At 39.4% G+C, this 22,905-nt stretch overlaps 1 protein-coding gene and 1 pseudogene across 1 annotated transcript in view; both read left to right on the plus strand.

Annotated features, from left to right (window-relative positions):
- The window catches only part of MCTP2 (multiple C2 and transmembrane domain containing 2), a gene marked incomplete in the record, with an annotated part of 246,278 nt that overhangs the window by 199,275 nt on the left and 24,098 nt on the right, over positions 1-22,905 (plus strand). Inside the window, 2 exon segments of the mRNA XM_045163827.1 lie at positions 3,644-3,766; positions 6,658-6,699. Coding sequence (XP_045019762.1) covers positions 3,644-3,766; positions 6,658-6,699 — 165 coding nt within the window.
- Positions 18,955-19,105, plus strand: LOC112581040 (annotated as a pseudogene).

The following is a 22,905-nucleotide window of genomic DNA, read 5'->3' on the forward strand; positions in this document are numbered from 1 at the left end:
CGAGCCCATCTTTGCATGAAATGTTCCCTTGGTATCTCTAATTTTCTTGAAGAGATCTCTAGTCTTTGCCATTCTGTTGTTTTCCTCTATTTCTTTGCATTGATCACTGAAGAAGGCTTTCTTATCTCTTCTTGCTATTCTTTGGAACTCTGCATTCAGATGCTTATATCTTTCCTTTTCTCCTTTGCTTTTCACTTCTCTTCTTTTCACAGCTATTTGTAAGGCCTCCCCAGACAGCCATTTTGCTTTTTTGCATTTCTTTTCCATGGGGATGGTCTTGATCCCTGTCTCCTGTACAATGTCATGAACCTCATTCCATAGTTCATCAGGCAGAGAAGTAAAAATTATGCATTGATTTTAAAAATGTTTCTGAAGGTTCTAGTTTCTTACTCTTAAAGAATTTCAAGTCCTTTGAATATGATATGTAAATGACCCCCCTTTTTTTTTGTAAAACACTTTCTGGGCTTACTTACCAATACCTGGGGAGATAAATATGATAAACAAGATGTTTGTCTATCACAGCTGTCCCTCTAGTTTCGGTTCATGTAAAAGTAATTTTGTTGAAGACATTATATAAATAGTTGATAATGAAGAAAATAAAAATATGTTGTTTCCTATCTTTTTTCTCAATAGTTTTAGGTCAGCCTATTTTTACTTGAAATTATATTTTACAATTTGAAAGAACAAAAAAATTCCACTTTTCCAATAGATAGACATTAAGAAATAGTAACCCTTTAGAATATAATTAAAACCTCTAATCTTAAAAGAACTTTAAGAACAGGGAAAGGGAAATAGGTAACAATGAAGAAAATTACTAGTTTTACATAGTAGAGAAATTGCTCTACTACTTTCTCAACTTCTCTCTGTGTTGTTCATAATAAAACAAAAGAATGACAAAAAAAAAAAGTAAAAGAAAAACCTTTAAACACCTAGAAAATTACAGGAATATATGTATATTATGAAATAATAAAGTTGTTAAAGCCCATCCAGTTAATAGACTGGAAAATATCAGTAATGTAATGATCTACATTGATTCAAAAAGTATTTCAAACATTCTATACTTACTAAAAAATGTGTAGAGGTTTAGCACTAAAAGAAAATATAAATAACCTATAGATTGGGAGGCTAAAGGAAAATGTCATGATTTACAGTTCACAGGATTTTACACACCAGATCTCCAAAATGATGTATTTTCAATTCCCTACAAGTAATAAGAGGGCTCAGAAATAATGTGAAAAACATATAAATCAGTGTTCCTGTAACTAGAAGTAAGTAACCAACTAAAGAATATAAATTTGAAAATCATCCCATTCATAATAGTATCAAAACTCTTAAATTACTTTCCAAAAAATAATAAACCATATGCAAAATCATTATGTAAAAAAGAAATAAAAAAGATGAAGTTCTGAGTATATGGAGAAATAAACATTCCTTGTAATTCAGAAGGTCGATATCAGGATGTCAGTTCTCTTCAAACTGATAAGTATGTTAAAGGTGCTTCCTATAAAATTTCACCAAGAATTTTGTAGAATGTTGCAAACTGATTTTTAAATCCATATGGAAGGATACAGTCAAAGAACAATCCAAGATAATTTTGAAAGTGAAATATTGACTTATGCTCTCAGATACCAATTACTGAAAGTGAAAATGTTAGTCACTCAGTTGTGTCCAGCTTTTTGCAGCCCCATGAACTGCAGCCCACAGGGCTCCTCTGTCCATGGGATTCCCCAGGCAAAAATCCTGGAGTGGTCCTGGTGAAAGAACAGTAATGTAATTCAGTAGAAGGGATTAGAGGGTCTGTAGGGCTTCCCTTGTAGCTCAGTTGGTAAAGAATCTGCCTGCAGTGCGGGAGACCCAGGTTCGATCCCTGGGTCGAGAAGATCCCTTGGAGAAGGAAATGACAACCTGCTCCAGTATCCTTGCCTGGAACATCTCATGGACACAGGAGCCTAGTGGGCTGCGGTCCATGGGGTTGCAAAGAGTCGGGCACAACTGAGCAATTAACACTTACTTAGAGGGTCTGTAGACAACAAACAGTTATATGGGAAGCTGATGTGTGACAGAGTGGGAATGTAGAATCAGTGAGCAAAGTATGGAGCCCTTCAGTAATCCAATTCTAAAAGTTGACTATACTCAATATTTTGTAATAACCTATAAGGAAAAAGAATCTGGAAAAAAAATATATATATATATGTGTATTACGGAATCACTTTGCCGTATACCTGAAATGAATACAACATTGTAAATCAACTATGAGGATGAAGTTCAAATTGGGTGCTTGTTTCCAACTATAAACCAAGAGAAGAAACATACACACATACTCACACAGTTATCTTTTGAAAGAAGAGACAAGAAATCACTTTATCACCTCACAGTACCATAGATTTCTTAAGTAGAACACTGAATAGTAAAGGCAAAAATCCTCAAGTCAAAGGTTAATATATTTGACTGCATTAAAAAAAAAAAAAACCACTGTTTCATCCTAAATTTTCATTGATAAGAGAATATAATGGAAAAATTGCAAAACATTCATTGTAATGGGGTACCATATACCATGAATGAATATACTTGATTTGTATATGCCATCAACAGATCTATAAAATACAGTATTAAAAAGTTCCAAAATGATCCCAAAATTTTGACACCATTTATTTCTAATAGAAAGCTTAGGTCTCCTCAAGTGTTAAAGATTCACACCATCATTTTCTTGTGGCCATCTAGCCTCAAAATTGGAGGATATTAAGATTTTTATGGATAAACAACAAGGTCATACTGTATAACACAGAAAACTGTATTCAATATTTTGTGACAAATCATAAGGGAAGAGAATATGAAAAAAGAACATATATGTATAACTGAGTCATTTTGTTGTACAGAAGAAATTAACATAGCATTGTAAATCAGCTATATTTCAATCATATTTTTAAAAATTTTTAAAGAGACTTCAGAAAACTAAAGTTTTTATCCAAAGTATTTGAATTTTTCAGCACTGGCAGCCTGCTTGAAAAGGAATCATTCCCTCTGGGGCTTCCCAGGTGGCAGTGGTAATAAAGAATCCACCTGCCAATGTAGGAGATACAGGAGACAGGGCTTAGATGCTGGGGTTGGGAAGATCCCCTGGAGGAGGAAATGGCAACCCGCTCCAGAATGCTTGCCTGGGAAATCCCATGGACAGAGGAGCCTGGCAGGCTACAGCCCATGGAGCCGCAAAGAGTCGGACACAACTGGGCCACTGAGCACAGTACACGTACACGGCCCTAGTTCAGATAAATCTCACTCTTGGTAAAATTTGGCCTGTACCCTCTTAGTGACCTTTGGATTTTCCATGCTGTGTACTTTACCTATATTCTGGTATGCCAAATCCAGCAGCAAAAAACTAAATGAGGTTGCTAAGAGTAATGGGGTTTCCAAATATGGGAACTCTATTCCAGAGTGTAATGGGCCAGCTCATTTCTCTGCCTTCCTTATTCTGCTACTAGTTCTAAAACTGTGCTAATGATCCTGTGTGTGTGTGTGTATTTTAATCTACTTGGAACTATACAGAGAGTCCTGGGTTTAATCTCCTGAAGTCAGTGAGTAGGAGCTGAGGATTGTTCCCATACTGTTTTTGCAAGCGATCATTTGCTCTTTGTCTTCCAATCAGGTGTTTCTCGTTGCTGTCTGGAATTTTGAACTCTACATGATCCCTCTGGCTTTATTGCTCCTCCTTGTCTACAATTCCATCGGTCCCACAAGAGGGAAGGTGGGCAGCATCCAGGACAACCAGGTGAGCACAGGTTCCAATAATTCTGACATTTGATTAGAAAAGAAAATGTGTTAGCAGTAAACCACTGACACCAAAGCGTGACCTGATCCGCTGCATTTGAGACTTGGAGGAACAACGATGCTCATGTATTCACGGTACAGGGAAGATATGCATGGTGTGTAATCTGGAGTCTTCCTTCTAGAGCATCTGTGTTCCTGTGTCTCGGCCTGCCTCCTCAGCATGAGTGAGCCATCTGGTTTTTCGTCGGCATTTCCAGGCAGGCAGCACCTGTCTGGGTGTCCATCTGGTTCTCCATAGAGTTCCTGGGAATAAGATTCTCCACTTCCCAGGTGGTACTAGTGATAAAGAACCCACCTGCCAATGCAGGAGACATAAATAATGCAGATTTGATCCCTGGGTCATAAAGATCCCCTGGAGGAGGGCATAACCCACTCCAGTATTCTTGCCTAGAAAATACCATGGACAGAGGAGCCTGGTAGGCTGCAGTCCATGGGGTCACAAAGAGTCGGACACGACTGAGCGACTTCCCTTTCACTTTTCACTTTCATGCATTGGAGAAGGAAATGGCAACCCACTCCAGTGTTCTTGCCTGGAGAATCCCAGGGACGGGGAGCCTGGTAGGCTGCCGTCTGTGGGGTCGCACAGAGTCGGACACGACTGAAGCGACTTAGCAGCAGTAGCAGCAGCAAGGCATGTTTCTGGTTTCATTTGGGGTGGTGGGAAATGAGTGTAAGACGCAGAGTAAAACATCAGACAAACTCAAAATTCTGTTTGGTTTTTGATCGTGTAGTTCAGTAAGCATGTGCTTGTATCAATAATGAGGCGCCTGAAGATGCTAGAACCAACTAACAAATAAATAGCCTTAAAATACAAGTTTATGTAAGGATTAAGTTTCATGGAGCTACAAATGAAGAAGCTTTTTACAGAGAAACATCTGTTGTAAAAGTGCTGTGTCAACTAACATTTTAATAATTTTAATCAGGTTTCCAGCTATATATATGATGTACCTGTTTATAGCGTGTGTGTGTGTGTGTGTGTGTGTGTGTGTTTGTAGTCAGGTATGGACTTTCCTTGTGGCTCAGATGGTAAAGAATCTACCTGCAGTGTGAGAGACCCAGGTTTGATCCCTGGGTCAGGAATATCCCTTGGAGAAGGAAATGGCAATCCACTCCAGGATTCTTGCCTAGAAAATTCCATGAACAGAGGAGCCTGGCGGGCTATAGTCCGTGGGGTCGCAAAAGAGTCAGACACAACTGAGGGACTACACTTTCACTTTGATACATCTGTATGGGTTTCCCAGATGGTGCTATTGGTAAAGAACCCACCTGCCAATGCAGGAGACATGAGACACCTGGGTTCAATCCCTGGATTGGGAAGATCCCCTGGAGGAGGGCACATAACCTACTCCAGTATTCTTGCCTAAAGAATCCCATGGACAGAGGAGTCTGGCAAGCTACAGTCCTTGTGTGTGTGTGTAAGTAAATATGAGTACATAAGTGTTCTTGTGTGTTTATGTGTATAAATGTGTATATGTGTGTGTGTATGTGTATGAAATATTTTTTAATTTACTGAACATTTTGTAATTCATTATCTATTTTAAACTTGGTAACATAACCCTGAAGGAGTCAAGAACTACTCTTTTCATTTCATGCTTGATGCAACTAAGGTTCAGAGTGGCAAAGTGATTTGCCCAAAGTCGCACAGCAAAACAGTGCTGGGACTAGGTCTCCGGCTGAAGACTTTGTCTCAGATGAAAACTCCTAATTACAGAGTTCTTTCACCCTGTAGCAGGTTTTCGTTGTATTCATTTTTATCCTTTGTTATCCATTTGCTCTCATGGAACATGCTTGTTGGTTAGTTCTCCAGTATCAGTAAGCATTCCACAGACTGCGTGGTGGCGTTTGTAGGAATTCTAGGAGGTAATTCAGTACCAGCCCTGCCTGAAGGAATTGCTCAGTGGTTTATGGAGGACAGCAGAGTACTGATACTTCAGAGTCACTCCCTTGTACAAGCATGATGTTGACCATTCTTTTTTCTGTTGGGACAATGGCAGCTAATTTGGTATGTCTGAGCTTTGCAAGGTTAAGTGGAAAGGTAAGTCTTTAAACTGAAAATAGACCTGAGCTTTCTGATATACCCAGTGTTCTTTCAGGGCTCCCAAATCATTGGATTGTGTACCAACACGTGCTAGCTTTTAAATGTAGCGGTAATATGATTCAGACGTACCCATTAACTAGCCGGGATTTCGAAACGAGTTTGGAGAAGCCTCCGTGTGCAGCGCTGCTAGTGCTGTGGCCCCGGAACTAAAGGCAGGCCCCCCTTCAGCCCAGATCTGAACCTGGAGTTTCCTTCCCTCATCTGCGCCACTGCCCCCAACTCCAGAGCCCAAGGAAAACAATAATACTGTATAGAAACCTGTATCTTATTCTTGAGATTGATTACATTCAGACTAATGCATTTTCTACTGTCTAATGTTTCGGTAATGGCCCCAGAGGAAAAGTGCAGTCATTATAGCAATGAGCCCAGCACACACGGAGTATGGTGTTCTCAGCCTTAACACGGCAGCTGGTTCATTTGTCAAGAATAAGAACAAAACTGTTTACAGAAGGTACAACTCAGCAGTGCGGTTTTTAAAGCTGGCTGCTTTCAAAGGGCACTCGCCTAATAGCTTTATTTATAGTTAACAGTTTTATGTAGATTATGCATATTGTTTACAGTCTTATTTCAGCATCCTTTAACTTTCAGAGGGTCCTTTTTTAAGAGGGTACAATGTGTTTCAAAAAGACGAGTATTTCAATGATGTAGGAAAACTTGAAGCCTGGGTATGCATGTGTTTGTACTTGGTCATTTCAGTCGATGTTTTATTTACATATTGTGGGTTTTCCTTGTAGGAGAGCCCTGACGTGGATGAGGAGGATGATGAAGATGACAAGGTGGGTGTACCCCAGAAAGGACGAGAAAGGCAGCATGAATGCTTTTGGTAGATGGTATTCTGGCCGGTTGAGTCAAGCTTGATTGTATAGTTTTACTACCGTAGGGTAAACCAATATAGTGATCAAATTCTCATAATGTGTAAAAGTTTTAAGTGAAGATGAAAAGAGGTGCGATACAAGGAATAACTGAAACGTTAACCAGGAGGCCTGTCATTTGAGGCGAAGTGTAGCCTTTCCCTTGGTGGATGAAAGGTAGATGAAAGGTAGTCCAGGAAGTCAAAAGTAAATCACGTGCAATCGCTGTTCCTTGAGGCTCACGTCTGCACTCTGCGGGGTGGGTCACCCGCTTCAGAATCTGTCACTTGCCCAGCTGTTGCTGGCATCGTTTTCAGCTCTACGTCTGGGTACATCTGTCCTTTCTCTCCTCCTGGGAGAATCTCTCAAATCTGCTGCTTTGTTGTCATTACGCTTTCAGACAAACCTTCTGGAATAAAACGGAAAAAAAAAAGTAAAATGCCAAATGAGATGCTATGAGCTTCACAGTCGCCCAGTCCCCTAGATCCTGTAGGTCTGGAGGGCTCTGGGCGACAGTGTGTAGAAGGTTGACAGAAGAGGAGAGGGGCGAGAGAGGGAAAGGGAAAAGTTAAGGGTCTGATATAAAATGTGCAGGAAACAGAAATGAACTCAAAAACACCAACTTCATGACACAGACAACCTTAAAATCCATCAAGCGAGCAGGATGGTTTTGCCCATTTGAGGCAAGTTGGGCAGATTACAAAGTAAATCTTATTTGTTGTGCTAAATTGATCATTAAGAGCAAACTAATAAAGTGTGACTTTTTAAAAAGAGAATCAGGACCCTTTCAAGAATGAAAGTCCCATGACGCAACTTTCTTCTTGATGAATTGACGTGAGTGGCTTCAGAGTGATGTAAATCCTTGAACATTAAGAATAGTTAAAGCTAGGGACTTCCCTGGTGGCTCAGTGATGAAGAATCTGCCTGCCAATGCTGGGTTCAATCCCTGGTCCAGGAAGATTCCACATGTTTCAGAGCAGCTAAGCCCACGCACTGCAATTACTGAGCCTGTGCTCTAGAGCCTGTGCTCTGCAGCAAGTGAAGCCACCGCAGTGAAGACTCAGTGCAGCCAGAAATAAATAAATGAAGTTAATTTAAAAAGTAGCCACAGCTTAAGTAATGTGCCTTAGGGGGTGTTTCACCAAAGGAAACACGGTTCAGTTCAGTCACTCAGTCGTGTCCGACTCTTTGTGACCCCATGGACTGCAGCACACCAGGCCTCCCTGTCCATCACCAACTCCCGGAGCTTGTTCAAACTCAAGTCCATTGAGTCGGTGATGCCATCCAACCATCTCATCCTCTGTCGTCCCCTTTCCTCCTGCCTTCAATCTTTAATGAAATTATTTTAAAGCTACACAAGGAGTAATCATCAATTTTATTAACCAAAGGTTGGAAGTGAGGAAGATCTCTTTCTCTCTGGCCAAGTCTGTATAAACAAGGCACCTACAGACAAAGACGTGACCCACCCTAGAGAGAGCATTGTGACTGTGGGCTTTATCCCCCCTAACAGAGAAATCCAACAAGAAGGTAATGAATGGAAGAGTGGGTCGGGTAAGCAGGAAGGCAATAAAGTCATCCATGAAGGGATTCCAAGCTCCCAATGCAGGGGCCCCAGGTTCAATCCCTGGTCAGGGGACTAGATCCCACATGCCACATCTCAGAGTTTGTATGTGCTGCAACTAAAGATCTCACGTGCTGCAGTGAAGATCAGAGATCCCGCATGCCACAGGAAAGACCCAGTATAGCCAAACAAAAACAGTTTAAAAATATCAGCCGTGAAAGTTGAGAGCAGTGGTTGGCACGATCTAACTTTCCATTGTGGTACCTTAAGGGCCATCTCGGGGTGTGGAGGGAAAACCACTTGGGCTGTGATCTACATGGATGAACCTGGGAGCTCTTGTAGTCCTCTAACTAAGCATGGCCCTCCTCACAGCAGATACGTCAGCCCACCCACACTGAGGATGTTGGCACTGGGGTCTCCACGTCTCCTCCAGGGCAGTTCCATTCTTGAGATACTTTGATTGATTGTAGTATATTTGTAGGGCCTTTAATAGCCCTGTATGGCTTTGTTTCTTTTGCTTCCTCAATTTCATACTTCTGTGGAGACTTCCTTTTGCGTTTTTATACTGTTGATGGGGTTCTTGGGGCAAGGATACTGGAGTGGTTTGCTGTCCCCTCCTCCAATGGACCGCGTTTTGTCAGAACTCTCTGCTGTGACTCGTCCGTCCTGGGTGGCCCTACACGGCATGGCTCGTAGCTTCATTGAGCTCCACAAGCCCTTCACCACCACAAGGCTGTGCTCCATGAAGGAGGCCTGGCGTGCTGCAGGCCCCATCGCAACAAGTGGGACACGACTTAGCGACTGAACAGCAGCAACATGGAAACTTCTGAAGGCACAGGTCTGAAGTGAAAGGTTGGCTTCTGTTTAGGCCTCTTCTGCTGAACACAGGCCTTCTGTTGGGAGGGGAGACTGACGCACTGCAGCCCTTTCCCACATCCCTGCCCTGTCACTTCTCTGAGAGATGTGTGAACTAGAGGGACTTTGAACTGGAAAACCTCTGGAGCGCACCTCCACCTACAGATTATTAGGCTTTATTATTTCTTCTCCATGTAGAGCAGCTTCCACACCCAGATCTGGTCCCTGAAACAAGGAGGCCCTGGGCCACACCCCTCCACGGAGTGCTGACTCCGGGGGCTTCCCCACAGCGCACTTCTGGCTTCTGTTGTGTGTTAGACATGACAGACGGGCTTCTGGGAACTGTAACACACCCAGTGAGAGATGGACTGTTTACAAATTATAAACATCCAGCCGTCTCCTTCCAAGCCAGAAGAGGAGGGGAACTCCTTTCTACTCAAACTATCCATCTTGAAAGTGACACTCCTTAATTGCCAGCGCCCCTTCCCACCAAATACCATCACGGACAACCGTGGAAGATGAAAGCGTGCCGGGGGCCCCTTGGCACAACTTCCTCGGGAGATGGACGTGTTCCCATATTCTGTCTGTCTCCGCTGCACAGACCAGGACGCAGTCTGGGGTCTGTCATCCTTTTATTGTCTGAACAGGGATGGCTGTAAAATGACATCACCGTAGCCTCTTGCTTCTTCTCATTGTTAAAAGTCCATGTTAATGTTCTGTATTTTTTTCGAAACCAAATTAGACTCCACAGTTTTGCCTTGCTTTCTTTGGTGGGCTTTCAGTTACAACATAGAATGTTTGGGTAACTAGTTTTTTAGCTTTTAGGAAGCTAAAGGTACAAACTCAACTTTGAAGAGAGGAAATCTTTCTTAGACCTGATGGCCCCGTGCAAGAAATTGCTTGTTACAAGTGTGGTTTGCTGGGGACCCCAGAACAAACAGATAATGGCTAAGTTCAGCCAACAGCAATCAGCTGACATTTCCTATTTGTATTAGATTCCGTATGTGAAATTCTTCTATGTGGACCTTATTTGTACGGATGGATTACAATGAAAATTGCATTAATTTGCTACACAGTAAAGGTCAGTAATTGAAGCATGAACCAAGAAACCATTGTGTAAAATGCTGTATCCCATATTTAGGAAAGGTCATGTAAAGCAATAATATCTTGTTTTCATTGCAGAAGGTATAAATACTTGCATTAGCGTTTCTTTCTTTTTTCCAGCCCAACAATCACTTGTATAGAATATTTCAGGATTTACTATTAACAACAGGAAGAAAGAATAATAAGGGCATGTAATAAAGAAACCTGCTTGTTGCTGTCATAAAGACACTGCATCATGATGCCCACATTGTGGCTTGGTTGGTTTTAACTCAGCTGTCAGAAGTAGGATTGAATCAGCTGTTTGAGATTATCAGTGAGTTCACAGTTGCTTTACAGTGTTTGGTGGAAGGGGAAAAGATCCTCCTTTCATGTCAATTATGGGTGAAAAACATGTGGAGCTTTTCCTTTAAGCAAATAAGAGACATACATTTTTGTGGGTTGATGATTTTGTAATGAAAGAATGTGAATAGATATTATAGCCCTATCCTCTTTTCACAAATTAGGAAAATTTTAGTATATTTCACAAATATACTAAAATCTAAGTATATTTAAACGATCAATCCTAGTTTTGCAAATGATTTTTTATCCTCCCAAATGATTAGTCCACTCATCACCACTCAGGTAGAGCCTTCTTAGAGAGAGAAGGCAATGTGGGTACATTTAGAAGCTCTTGTGAGTTCACTTACGTAGTCCTTTGGGTGAAGTTGTTCAGGGCCAGCATGCCTTATTCCCTGCCTTTCCTTGTTCCAGAAAGAGAAGATGGCCTGTAGTGTCTCAGCCAGGGATGACTGTCATTCTTGGAGGGAGTCTCCTTGCAGTTTAATAGAGTAGTTTTGTTTATGATTCCTTTGTGACTTCTTAAGCATGTCCAAAACACAGCAAATTAGTTTGATTAGTGATTTTTTTTTTATCTGCTAAGTCATGGTACTTTAAGATGGTGTGGTATGTTTAAGAAAATGAAAAATCAGATAATATCTTCAACAAGTTAACAGTAGTTGAATACACACACACATACTTTCAGGGCATGTACAGTCTACAAACAGGACATATTGTAGAGAACCTTATGGATAATTTTCAGGGGAATAAAGTAAATGGTTGTTCTGATGTAACTTCTTTTAATTTGAATTAATATTATTTTCAGTGATGAAGTGATTTAATTGCTAACATTCCTACCATACCATCTTACTTCCAAGATTTTAATATTAATATGGATTCCAGCCAATTCTTAATTATCCGTTTATACATGTTTTGAATTAAAAGGAATTGGCTTCCTTATTCTTACAGTCTTTTCCCTGACACATTGACTTGCTCAGATCCCTTTTAAAAAATCAAACGTCCATCCTTAAGATGTTTGGCTTCATTACCTTCAGAAATAACCCAGAAATGTTATTAATCTAATATTTTGAAGCATTATTCAGCCAACTACTCTCAGGCTCACTGGTAGACCCAGTACTTGTGGATTTTCTTTGTGACTCCTACTGTAAAGATTTTCCTTGTATGTTGCTCTCAAATATTGTGAAATGTTACCAGACTGTAAATGCTATTTATATGGATTATCCTCTTATTAAGTAATTTACAGTAATAGGTTCTGATGTTATAGAGTATACATCTGGATATTTATCTTGCCATTGCCTAAAATTTTTACATTATGCTAATAGAGAAGACATTGGACATGGTATCTCATCCACAAGTCATTATTTTCCTGATGATAATAGCCATTCCTCCTGTCTTTCCTATTGAAATCCCCTCTGTTTCAGTGTGGTTTGCCCTAAGTCCCCATCAACCAATGAGTTTGCAAGGTAATTAACAGATAATTTACAAAATATTTGATATAAAGGTAGGGATACCACTTTTTTCTCAAGAGAAAAATGGTAATTTTGCATAAGTAATAAGTGACATAAAAGCAATAATTTAAAATGAGACCATTTTGGAACTTTCCTGGCAGTCCAGTGGTTAGGACTCCACACTTCCACTGCAAGGGGTGCAGTTCGATCCCTGGTCGGGCCAGTAAGATCCCACATGCTGTGGGACACAGCCAAAAAGTTAAAAAAGAGAGAGACCATTTTGAGTGAGAATTATTTAAATGACCAGATTATTCATATTTGTAGAGTGTTTACAATTTGCAGACTGTTTTTATGTGCTTTAACTCATTCAGTACTTAGAGTAAACTGTTAAATTTGATATTATTTTCCCCATCTGTGAATGAACTAACCCAGGTTAAGAGAAATGTAGCAATGCATTGGAAAATTTCCCAGCCAGGAGCAAGATTCAAATCCAGTCCTTCTGATCTAAATCCGGTTTATTTTGGACTGTGTTACGCTGATACGAAGGAAACATTATTCCTTTACTGGCCCGTTTTTCCGCATTATTATTGATAACATTTATGGAGTGTTTGCTCTGCATCTGTGATGACTCCTTTTTGTCAAAATGTGTAGACTACATTGGGTGTTAGAGATGCAGTGCCTGGGTGAGTCAGGACTGCTTAAAGGTGGTATTTGTGCTGAGTATTAGGTGATAATTATTTTATCTTCTGCGCGCCTCAGTCCCCACACCTCAAAGAAAGCCAGAGGACACACAGCTAAACCAGGAACTGCAGCGCACTCTGTGTTTACCTATGAAAGGGACAGTTGGGTAACCATCCGCCTGTTTGCCCTGTAACACCGCGGCACCCGTCAGTTGGCTCAGAGAAACGTTTAAGGAAGTCAATCTTCCCAGGGTCTGAATTCCAAATAATTGTCTCCACGGTGTTCCCAATTTTTCAAAGATGTGTTTTATCAACATCTTCCTCGTGATGATGATGTTTATTCCTTTTACTTTTTTAGCCCTCTGGTTTGATCCCTGATGAAAATCCTGTTGCAGGCCAAAGAAACCTGTTCGTGAAGATCAGTCAGTGTGGAAGGACTTTGTGTAATGAACAGGTCGTGGGAGCAGTTTATAACTGCTTCAAATGATATTGATTCAAAATCCAGTCTGCTTCATATTCCTTTCCCAAAGCAAAAATACTACCTGAGAAGGAAGTACTCTCCTGAAAGAGGACAGAGATTTTTCTTCATTTTAAGTGTACCATAAAGTAGGGTGTGTGTGTGTGTGTCCATGAACACAGAGCATATCTCATGGGAAGAAACCTTAAAGACAGTTCCCAGTGCATTAAGCTAGATTCCTGGAGGACAATTTTTAATCTTGTATATCAGAAATATTACTTTTTATTCTTTGTTATGACAGATGCTGAGAGGCTTTTTACCCCCCCTGCTAAATGCCACTCAGTCTATTTCTGATGTTTATAATTCTTCAAGTTCTCAAGTTGCAGGCTTTTAATATTCAGTGGGATGAAGTAGACCAAACAGATTCCCATTTAAAATCTGAAGTCATATTTCTGCATCTTTGCTCTGGATGGTTTGCATTATTGGGATGATCCTAAGATAGAAATGTTGCATCTTTCCCTTTAGGGGATCCTGCGCATCCTGTGACAAATACTACCCAATTTTTAAGCATGTCACAAAGATCTTTCCTGATGTGGTAAATTTTTAGGACTATCTCTTTGGTTATGCTTAGGTAATTAGTAGAGAAAGATGTTCTTGACTCAGAACATGTATGAAAGATTTAAAGTAACACACTGATTCTATAATGAATTCTTAGCAGTAAATTCATTTTGATGGTGTTAATTCTCTCCTAGAGGCTCAAAGCCACTTTATTGCCCCTACAGTGCTGTGCTCTTTGGAGATACTGGGGAAGCCAGCAAAGCCTCGAAGAAGGAAAAGTCCACTGCCTGATTTATTCATCTATTTATTATTTATTGGCTGTATTCTTTAAAGAACAGCCATGTTGCAACACAGGCATATTATTTGTTCTTCATTTAGCTGTCTCTAAAACTTAGCTGAAAGACTCTGGGTTTGTTTTTTGGTTTTTTTTTTTTTGACATTTTATAAGCAAATGGTCAATGAAAAAATAATACTCTTAATACATTTTATATAATAATATGCATTTTAATGTTACAGAGTTGGAATTTGTAATTATTTTCCTTAAAAGTATTATAATAATTACATTATTTTTCTTATAATTATTCTCTATAGCATAAAACAAAGGATCCTTTGGAAATTTGAGTTCTGGATCTGAAAAGTTCCATGCTTTCATCTCTTCTGTTACATGGTGATACCTATTTGCTCATGAAAGTGTAAGGCACTCAGTCGTGTCTGACTCCTTGCGACCCCATGGACTGTAGCCTGCCAGGCTCTGTCCGTGGAATTCTCCAGGCAAGAACACTGGAATGGGTTGCCATTTGCTTCTCCAGGGGATCTTCCCAACCCAGGAATCATGAAGTAGACCCTAAATCATGTGAATTTTATCTGTGCCTTGGTGTTTTCTGAAATTTGTATGGAGAGGTAAAACCCATTCTTTCTCAAATGTAGGAATCTGAAAATATGCATGCAGCCGCAATTATCTGGTTCATTGGTTTAATCGCACCAGTGGCCATCTCTGTTTTTATTACACATTTCCCTCTATAAATGAGAAGGCTTGTATGTTAAGGAAAAATATAAGCACATGTAATAACAGTTTTCTCTTCCTGAACAAGCCACTATTACTCTTCCCAGACAATTTGGTAGCAGCAGCAGATGGAATGCTGTGTTTGCTAAACTGCGTTATCACCACATCCCCTGGTTCAATCTGAAACGTGTAAATAAAGCCAGCGTGATGCAGATAGAACTGCCAGATGATCTTTCATATGACGCAGGGCAACATGAGTGGACTTGTCCTGGGAGATCCTTGCTTTTGAAACGTAAATGAACCCCAGGATTCTTTAAGCTAGACAAAAGGTGATTCTTTCTTTTTCATTTCTTTGCATTCTCAATGGGCAAGGACTTGACATTTATGAAGCACCTGGAGTGTACCAAATGCTTTACATATGATAGTTCATTCTCCAAACACTCCAATTAGGGTCAGGATTATGATCCCCCTTTTTCAGATAGCAAAATTGTGACTCCAGAAACCATTAGGAACTTGAGATGTTCACAGTGCTAGTAGGTGACAAGACCAGTGTTGAACTCACTTTCTCCTGACTCCATAGCCTGTGATTAATAAAATATGCAGACCTGAGGATTTGGTACATCTTAAGTCCCCCCTACCCCCGCTGCAAACTTTTCATCTGTTGTAAACCCTGGCTACTTCAGCTCCTAAATAAGAATGGATGCATTTTACTATGTTGTAAATTATGGTATGTATTTTTTGCAAGTTGCACATAAAGTTTGCGAAAATGTTTCACAAGACAAGTTAAAAAAAATACGAATGAAAAGAAATGTTTTTCCCCAAATATTTTCAAAAACCATAATTTAATGTGCATTCTTATGAAAATTGGGCAAAGAATACTGGAAATGAACATTAGATAGAAGTATGTAACTGAATAAGATGTCTAAAAACCATGTGTTCTACAGTAAGTCGAGATCCATAGACACCAAAGAAACAAATGACAAAAAGAACAAGTTGAGCTGAATGCCTCCCCTTTGAAATGTCCACACTTGCTCTGGACTTAATGATCCTGGACTGGGAATCCACTGCCACATATATGTGGACACAGATACCTCACTAAACCTCTTTGGACCTTGGTTCTCTATTAATGGAAATGTAATATCAAAGGCCATATAACATGTCCATTGGTATACCAGCAGATATAATTAGAGAAAATTCCCATCAAGAGTAGTTGTTTTTCAGTTGCTAAGTTGTGTCCAACTCTTTTTGACCCCATGAACTGCAGCATGCCAGGCTTCCCTGCCCATCAGTGTCTCCCAGAATTTTCCAACTCATGTCCATCCAGTCAGTGATGCCATCCAACCATCTCATCCTCTCTTGCCCCCCTTCTTCTCCTGCCCTCAGTCTTTCCCAGCATCAGGGTCTTTTCCAGTGCGTTGGCTCTTCATCTTAGGTGGCCAAAGTATTGGAGCCTTAGCTTCAGCATCAGTCCTTCCAATGAATATTCAGGGTTGATTTCCTTTAGGGTTGACTGGTTTGACCTCCTTGCTGTCCAGATCAGATCAGATCAAATCAGTTGCTCAGTCGTATCCGACTCTTTGCAACCCCATGAATCGCAGCACGCCAGGCCTTCCTGTCCATCACCAACTCCCGGAGTTCACTCAGACTCATGGGACTCTTAAGTATCTTCTCCAGCACCACAGTTTGAAAGTGTCAGTTCTTTGGCACTCAGCGTTCTTTATGGTCCAACTCTCACATCTGTACATTAGTACAGTGCTTATAAAAGTAACCTTTGCAATATAGAGAGTGAAAAGAACGTTTGCTGCTAGAGTGATGAAAAGGATTAGAGGTGTGATGCAAATTGAGAGAAAAAGACAGTAGTTGTTGTGGACTGGCATCCCCTGGAAAGGTCTCATGGAGACCAGGAGTATACGTTGGACCTTTAAGTCATTCTGCTGGAGTTAGGAGGCCTGAAATCTTCTCTTTAACCCTGAGCACTTATTTCCTGGATTGAGGCAAATGATCTTTTGATACTAATATAAACCTGATTTCCTCTGTTCTTCCTCTTTATCCATTCATTTCTCCAGCAAATGCACACTGTCTCAGCACTAAGGATGTACCTACCACAGTTGTTGGTACTGAGAGCACAAGTTGAGGCAAGGCAGTCTGGTCTTATCTATTGGTCCACCAATTCAAATAGGGCATAGGGGAACAGGAGGCTCTTCTAACATCTTTTAAAAATTTTGCTTATTTATTTTTGACTACTCTGGGTCTTCACTGCTGTGCGCAGCCTTCCTCTAGTTGCACCTAGTTGGGTGCGTGGTCTTCTCACAGCAGTGGTTTCTCTTGTTGCAGAACATGGGCTCTAGGGCATGTTCGGTAGTTAGTTACACAGCGCAGGCTTAGTTGGCCCATGGCATGTGGAATCTTCCTGGGCCAGGGATGGAACCCATCTCCCCTGCATTGGTAGATGATTTCTTAGCCACTGGACCAGCAGAGAAGACCCATTTCTTCCAGTGTTAATGAAGCACTCAAGCTATGAAAATGTAAATATCGTCTTATAGCATAGAAGCTACCATGCCTTGTTGAAGACACAGATTCATTGCCCAAAGGCAATAAAAGCCACTCAGAGAACAAAAATGACATTTACCACTAATCATAAGAGTACCTGCCCTCAGGTGAATTTTTCCCTCTCGTATATGGCTAGCATATGTCATGTGCAGAGATTCTAAGGAGAAGGGTAGAAACTTATACAAAAGAAAAAGCCTTTTTCTCCCTGTCCAAGAAGAATACTTTGGACACAATTGGTCCCTTGCTGTGCTAATGAATTTTAGGTAAAACTGATTTAGGTTCATCACATGCTCCTATTTATCCAAATATTTCCATTTACTGTTTTTATATTCCCGCCCCCTTTTAAAAAAAAAAAAACAAACTCAGTATTATATTTACTGTTTCCATTAAAATAAGCCAGGACAAGCTGCTCATGCTTTCAGTTTGTGTTTTCAGTCTCTACTATAGTCTTTACTAATAGCCTAGGATTTAGATGTCAGTTACAAGGGTTCTTGGGCTTCCCCGATGGCTCAGCAGGTAAAGAATCTTCCTGTAATGCAGGAGACATGGGTTCGATCCCTGGGTTGGGAAGATCCCCTGGAAGAGGAAATGGCAACCACTCCAGTATTCTTGCCTGGAAAATCCATGGACAGAGGAGCCTGGCAGGCTCCAGTCCACGGGGTCACAAAGAGTCAGGCATGACTTTAGCAACTGAGCGTTAGTAGAAGGGTTCCCACTGATACCAGGTTAAGTCCAAGCAGGGATGACCCATCTATTTTCCTGATTCTTTCTAAATAAAACTTAGCTTTAAAGGAAGGCTTTTGGGTGGTCCCTGATAAGACAAAGTGCTCTTAGGCAATTGTGGAGAAGTATGTGATGATCCCAGTGTACCAGCCTATGGTGGCAAGGTCATTGCCAGGGCCAGTGAGATGCATAAAACGTCCAAGCAGCCAGGTCAGAGTGCCCAGTGATGAGAAAGATGGGAAATGACAGCAACTATAGCATTGATATATAGTAAATACATACAGAATGTAACCAGTCCTGTGGATAGGAGAATAAAAAATAGCCTGCACATTTTTACTATGATGTTTTATTTCACTCTTTATTTTTAGTAAATCTGCACATTGTTTTACTTCTTCATAATGCTTTTTCAGTGAATAAATAATAAAGAGTTACATGTTTAATGGATAATAATAATAATCAAGTACTGATAATCCATGTTTCAAGATAATTGTTGATGAACTGATGCACATTTCCTGTCTACCACTGGGACCATGATCACATCACTGATACATGTAAACTTAAGTTGCAAACCTGCTGAAGAGTCTTCAACTGTCAATAGTTATTTTTAGAAGACCACTTCTGGAAACATGGTTTTAAATTACATAGCCCAAAAGTTGTGTTTACACATCCTTGTGTGCAGCATGACTTTCAGTTTGGATCAAATGACTGTTCTTCCACACTTATCTCATCTTCCATTCCAAAGTTTCGTTACGCATGTATGAGAAAGGGCAAGGTACATGTTAATAGGTTCACTTCAGTAGCATCAGTGTATCAAAGACCCTGTGAAGAGTCAAATGATGCCAGTCTTATCAGCATGCCATCAAATGACTCAAACAGTATCAAGTAAGTTAATTCTGAAATCTTGTAGCTTTGCACAGTGGCAATATTGTAGCCAATGAGGTTTATCTGAGGGGTGATTACTGCTAATTGAAAACTTTTCCAGTACCCTGCTGTGGCAACCTGAAATGTTATATTTTTTCATCCACTGCATGGAATCAAAATAGAGCTTTTACAAGTTAGTTTTACAAAAAAATGAAATCTCTGACATCAGGAATGCTATTGTAAATTTATTTTGAACATGTAGCATTGAGGGTTATTTAATTCCGTAGTGATAATATGAATGCAAATTTTGATGAAGCATAGCACCATGGCTAATAAGATACTCATGTAAGTTGAATGGATCTTTGAAGCATAAATTTACAAGTGATAGATCATGGTACCCTATTATCCATGATTGCATACAGACAAGTGATAATGCACCACCAATTGAATTAGCAGCTGTAGTGTCCACATTTATAAATATTTTATATATACAGAGTTGGGATAGCAACAGCAAAGTTTTCATGGCAAAGGTGTGTCAGATATAAAAATATATTTCATTCAGCATGGCTGTGTGCACTTTCTTTTTGCTGCCAGTCATCTGTCCATCAGTCTGCTTTTAAAAGTGTTTGAAACCTTTGATGAACTCTCAGTCAACTTAAACATTCTCCAAAGCTGTTGAACTCTTGTGGGGGGAAAAAAAGAAATCTTTTCAGTGTTTGTTGCATTTTCGTCATGTCAGTTGGAAATTTTTTAATCAAAATTTTTGATAACTGAAAATTCTAATAACTTCATCTTTGGGAGCTTTTAGTAGATGGAAATCAATTTTAAAAGAACTGGCAAAAATAACGATTTTTTTTTCTTTACAAAAGCAAAGGATATTCAACACAAAGCAATCTGTGAGGTGAGATCCTATGCATGATTCAGTGTTTAAATTTACAAGTTACACTTTGGATTATCTCAGTTTGTGGGATTAAAAAACGTTTGATTTTTAATAGGATAAATATAAATTCTACCCAGGATTGGAAGGAAATTGAGAAGCCACTTATTTTTCAGCATAAATTTGAAGAATTTCAACTTTAGAAGAATTTGAAAAATTATACAGATAACTTACTTAGAGTTTTATCTTGAAAAAAAAGTTTGATAAAGTTCATATGAATGAATATAGTGACTTTGAAATTTTGGGGCTGAAATATATACAGATTTTAATATTTAAGAAACAGCATCGAGAATATTTTTCATGTATCACATTTTTATTGTGAATTTTCAAAGTACCTCAGTCCCTGGAGAGAAAGTATTTTTGTAATTAAAATTATGGTCTACAGTAGAGTCAATTACATGTATCAATTTAACAATGATTAAGTGCAACTCTGAAGATAGGTAAGAACAATTTTATGAAATGTAAGTGAAAAGATGACATTAAAGATAATATTACATTTGTGGAAAAGTAATTTTGACATGGGACTATAAACAGCTATAACTAGAAAACCAATTAAATATATGAATATATGGAATGAGTAATCATTCTCATGTATCATTTTACAATTGACATAATATGGGCAAGTTTCTTTTGTTCTTATGTATGTAAAATATATGTTTTTATCTTGAAACAATGTCATTATGAAAATAAAAATGAAATAATTTTATAGATCCACTAATACAATAAAGCAAGTTGTCAGTTAATAAATACTTCAAAAATTACATAGTTCTGTTTACTTTTACTCTTAAAAGTATACAGATATGGTTCATAAATTATCTTGTCACCCTTGATACAGTGAAATTTTTAGCTTAGTCTTTAAATACTGATTATTCAAACTAAAACATCAAATTCATTAAAAAGTGAGAGAATCTTGTGAGAATCATTTATTATTTTGTTGTACTAACCCAGAATCCCTGCATTTGGGGTGTTTCAAGAGGAAAAAAAAAAAATCTGTCAACTAAAGTAGGAAATTGTTATGAAATGGAGCCACATAGAAATTTGAGTCATTTTCCAAAAAATTGTTTTGACCTAAACTCTATGCTGTTGAAAAGAGGAAGCCACTTTTGCCCTTTGGGTCAAATTCCCTGGTGCTTCCAAATCCTCCTTTAAAAACATGAATATTTCTGTGGCAGACAGAGATGGGTTTTCACCACTGTGCCCATTAATAGATGTTGGTTCAGGATGTAGAACACATGTATACCTGTGGCGGATTCATTTTGATGTTTGACAAAACTAATACAATTATGTAAAGTTTAAAAAGAAAATAAAATTAAAAAAAAATTACCATAGACGAAGGAAATATGATACAAAGAAATAAAATAATTTAGCTTAAAAAAAAAAAAAAGATGTTGGTGGATTGCTGAACATGAATTAAGTTGTTCTGGCAGTATATCCAGTTTTTAATACAAACCACTTGAAGAATTAGAGAGTAAGGGAAATAAGAAATTGAAAATTGGATTGAAGAAAGTAAAAATGTCTTGCAAGTTTGACTTTGCAAGACGAAGCAATGAGTATGGCCTCCTACTGTACAGTATCATTGGATAAATGGGTGCAGAACAGATGGTAAGATGTTACTCAGACCATCCCAGCAGATGACCTTCATATATTTATGATATGACAGTGAAAAAAAGTTTTTTAATATACCCAGAGGCTATTTTCAGAGAAGGCAATGGCACCCCACTCCAGTACTCTTGCCTGGAAAATCCCATGGACGGAGGAGCCTGGTAGGCTGCAGTCCATGGGGTCGCTAAGAGTCGGGCACGACTGGGTGACTTCACTTTCACTCTTCACTTCCATGCATTGGAGAAGGAAATGGCAATCCACTCCAGTGTTCTTGCCTGGAGAATCCGAGAGCCGGGGGAGCCTGGTGGGCTGCCATCTGTGGGATCGCACAGAGTCGGACACGACTGAAGCGACTTAGCAGTAGCAGCAACAGTCATTGAAATCACTGTGAGGTAGTATGTTTTCCTTCCTCCATCCATGGGTCCACTTTGATGGAACAGAGAATACAAGATGAGAATGATTTTTTTTTCTTTTGTTGCAAAGAAGATTATTATAGAAATTGTCTCTTGGATTTAGAAGATAATTTAGTATAATTCTAACCTAAGTAAAATTTTAGGTAGAAATACTAAGATGTGTTAGGTTTATTTGTGGTTTTAGGTATTACATATTAGACGTAACAGCTACCGTGACTCAGCTTGCCTGAGCTGAGAAGTTAGTAACTAAATCCCAGTTAGATAGAGTTCATAAGGGAACTAGAATATGGTATCAGAATATAAGATTTAGTGTCAAAATGTCCTTCTTTAGGGAATCACCTTTTATCCAACATGTGAGTGATTTCAAGATTAGTTTTATAAGCATTGGCTACCTAACATGGTTAGATCATGGCATCCAGTCCCATCCATCCCTTCATGGCAAATAGAAGGGGAAAACATGGAAGCAGTAACAGACTTTATTTTCTTGCACTCCAAAATCACTGCTGATGGTGATTGCAGCCATGAAATTAAAAGATGTTTGCTCCTTGGAAGGAAAGTTGTGACCAACCTAGACAGCATATGAAAGGCAGAGACATCACTTTGCCAACAAGGGTCTGTTAGTTGAAGCTATGTTTTTTCCAGTAGTCCCATACGGGACCATAAAGAAGGCTGAGTGCCAAAGAATTGATGCTTTCAAATTGTGGTGCTGGAGAAGACTCCTGAGAGTCCCTTGGACTGCAAGGAGATCAAACCATTCTGTCTTAAAGGAATCAACCCTGAATATTTATGCTGAAGGTGAAGCTCCAATATTTTTGCCACCTAATGCAAAGAGTTGACTCACTGGAAAAGACTCTGATGCTGGGAAAGATTGAGGCAAAAGGACAAGGGGATGGCAGAGGATGAGATGCTTAGGTAGCATCACTGACTCAGTGTAAATGAATTTGAGCAGATTTCGGGAGATAGTGAAGGACAGAGGAGCCTGGTGTGCTGTATTCCGTGGGGTCCCAAAGAGTCAGATACAACTTAGTGACTGAACAACAACA

Source organism: Bubalus bubalis, chromosome 20 (assembly GCF_019923935.1).
Source record: "Bubalus bubalis isolate 160015118507 breed Murrah chromosome 20, NDDB_SH_1, whole genome shotgun sequence".
NCBI lineage: Eukaryota > Metazoa > Chordata > Mammalia > Artiodactyla > Bovidae > Bubalus > Bubalus bubalis.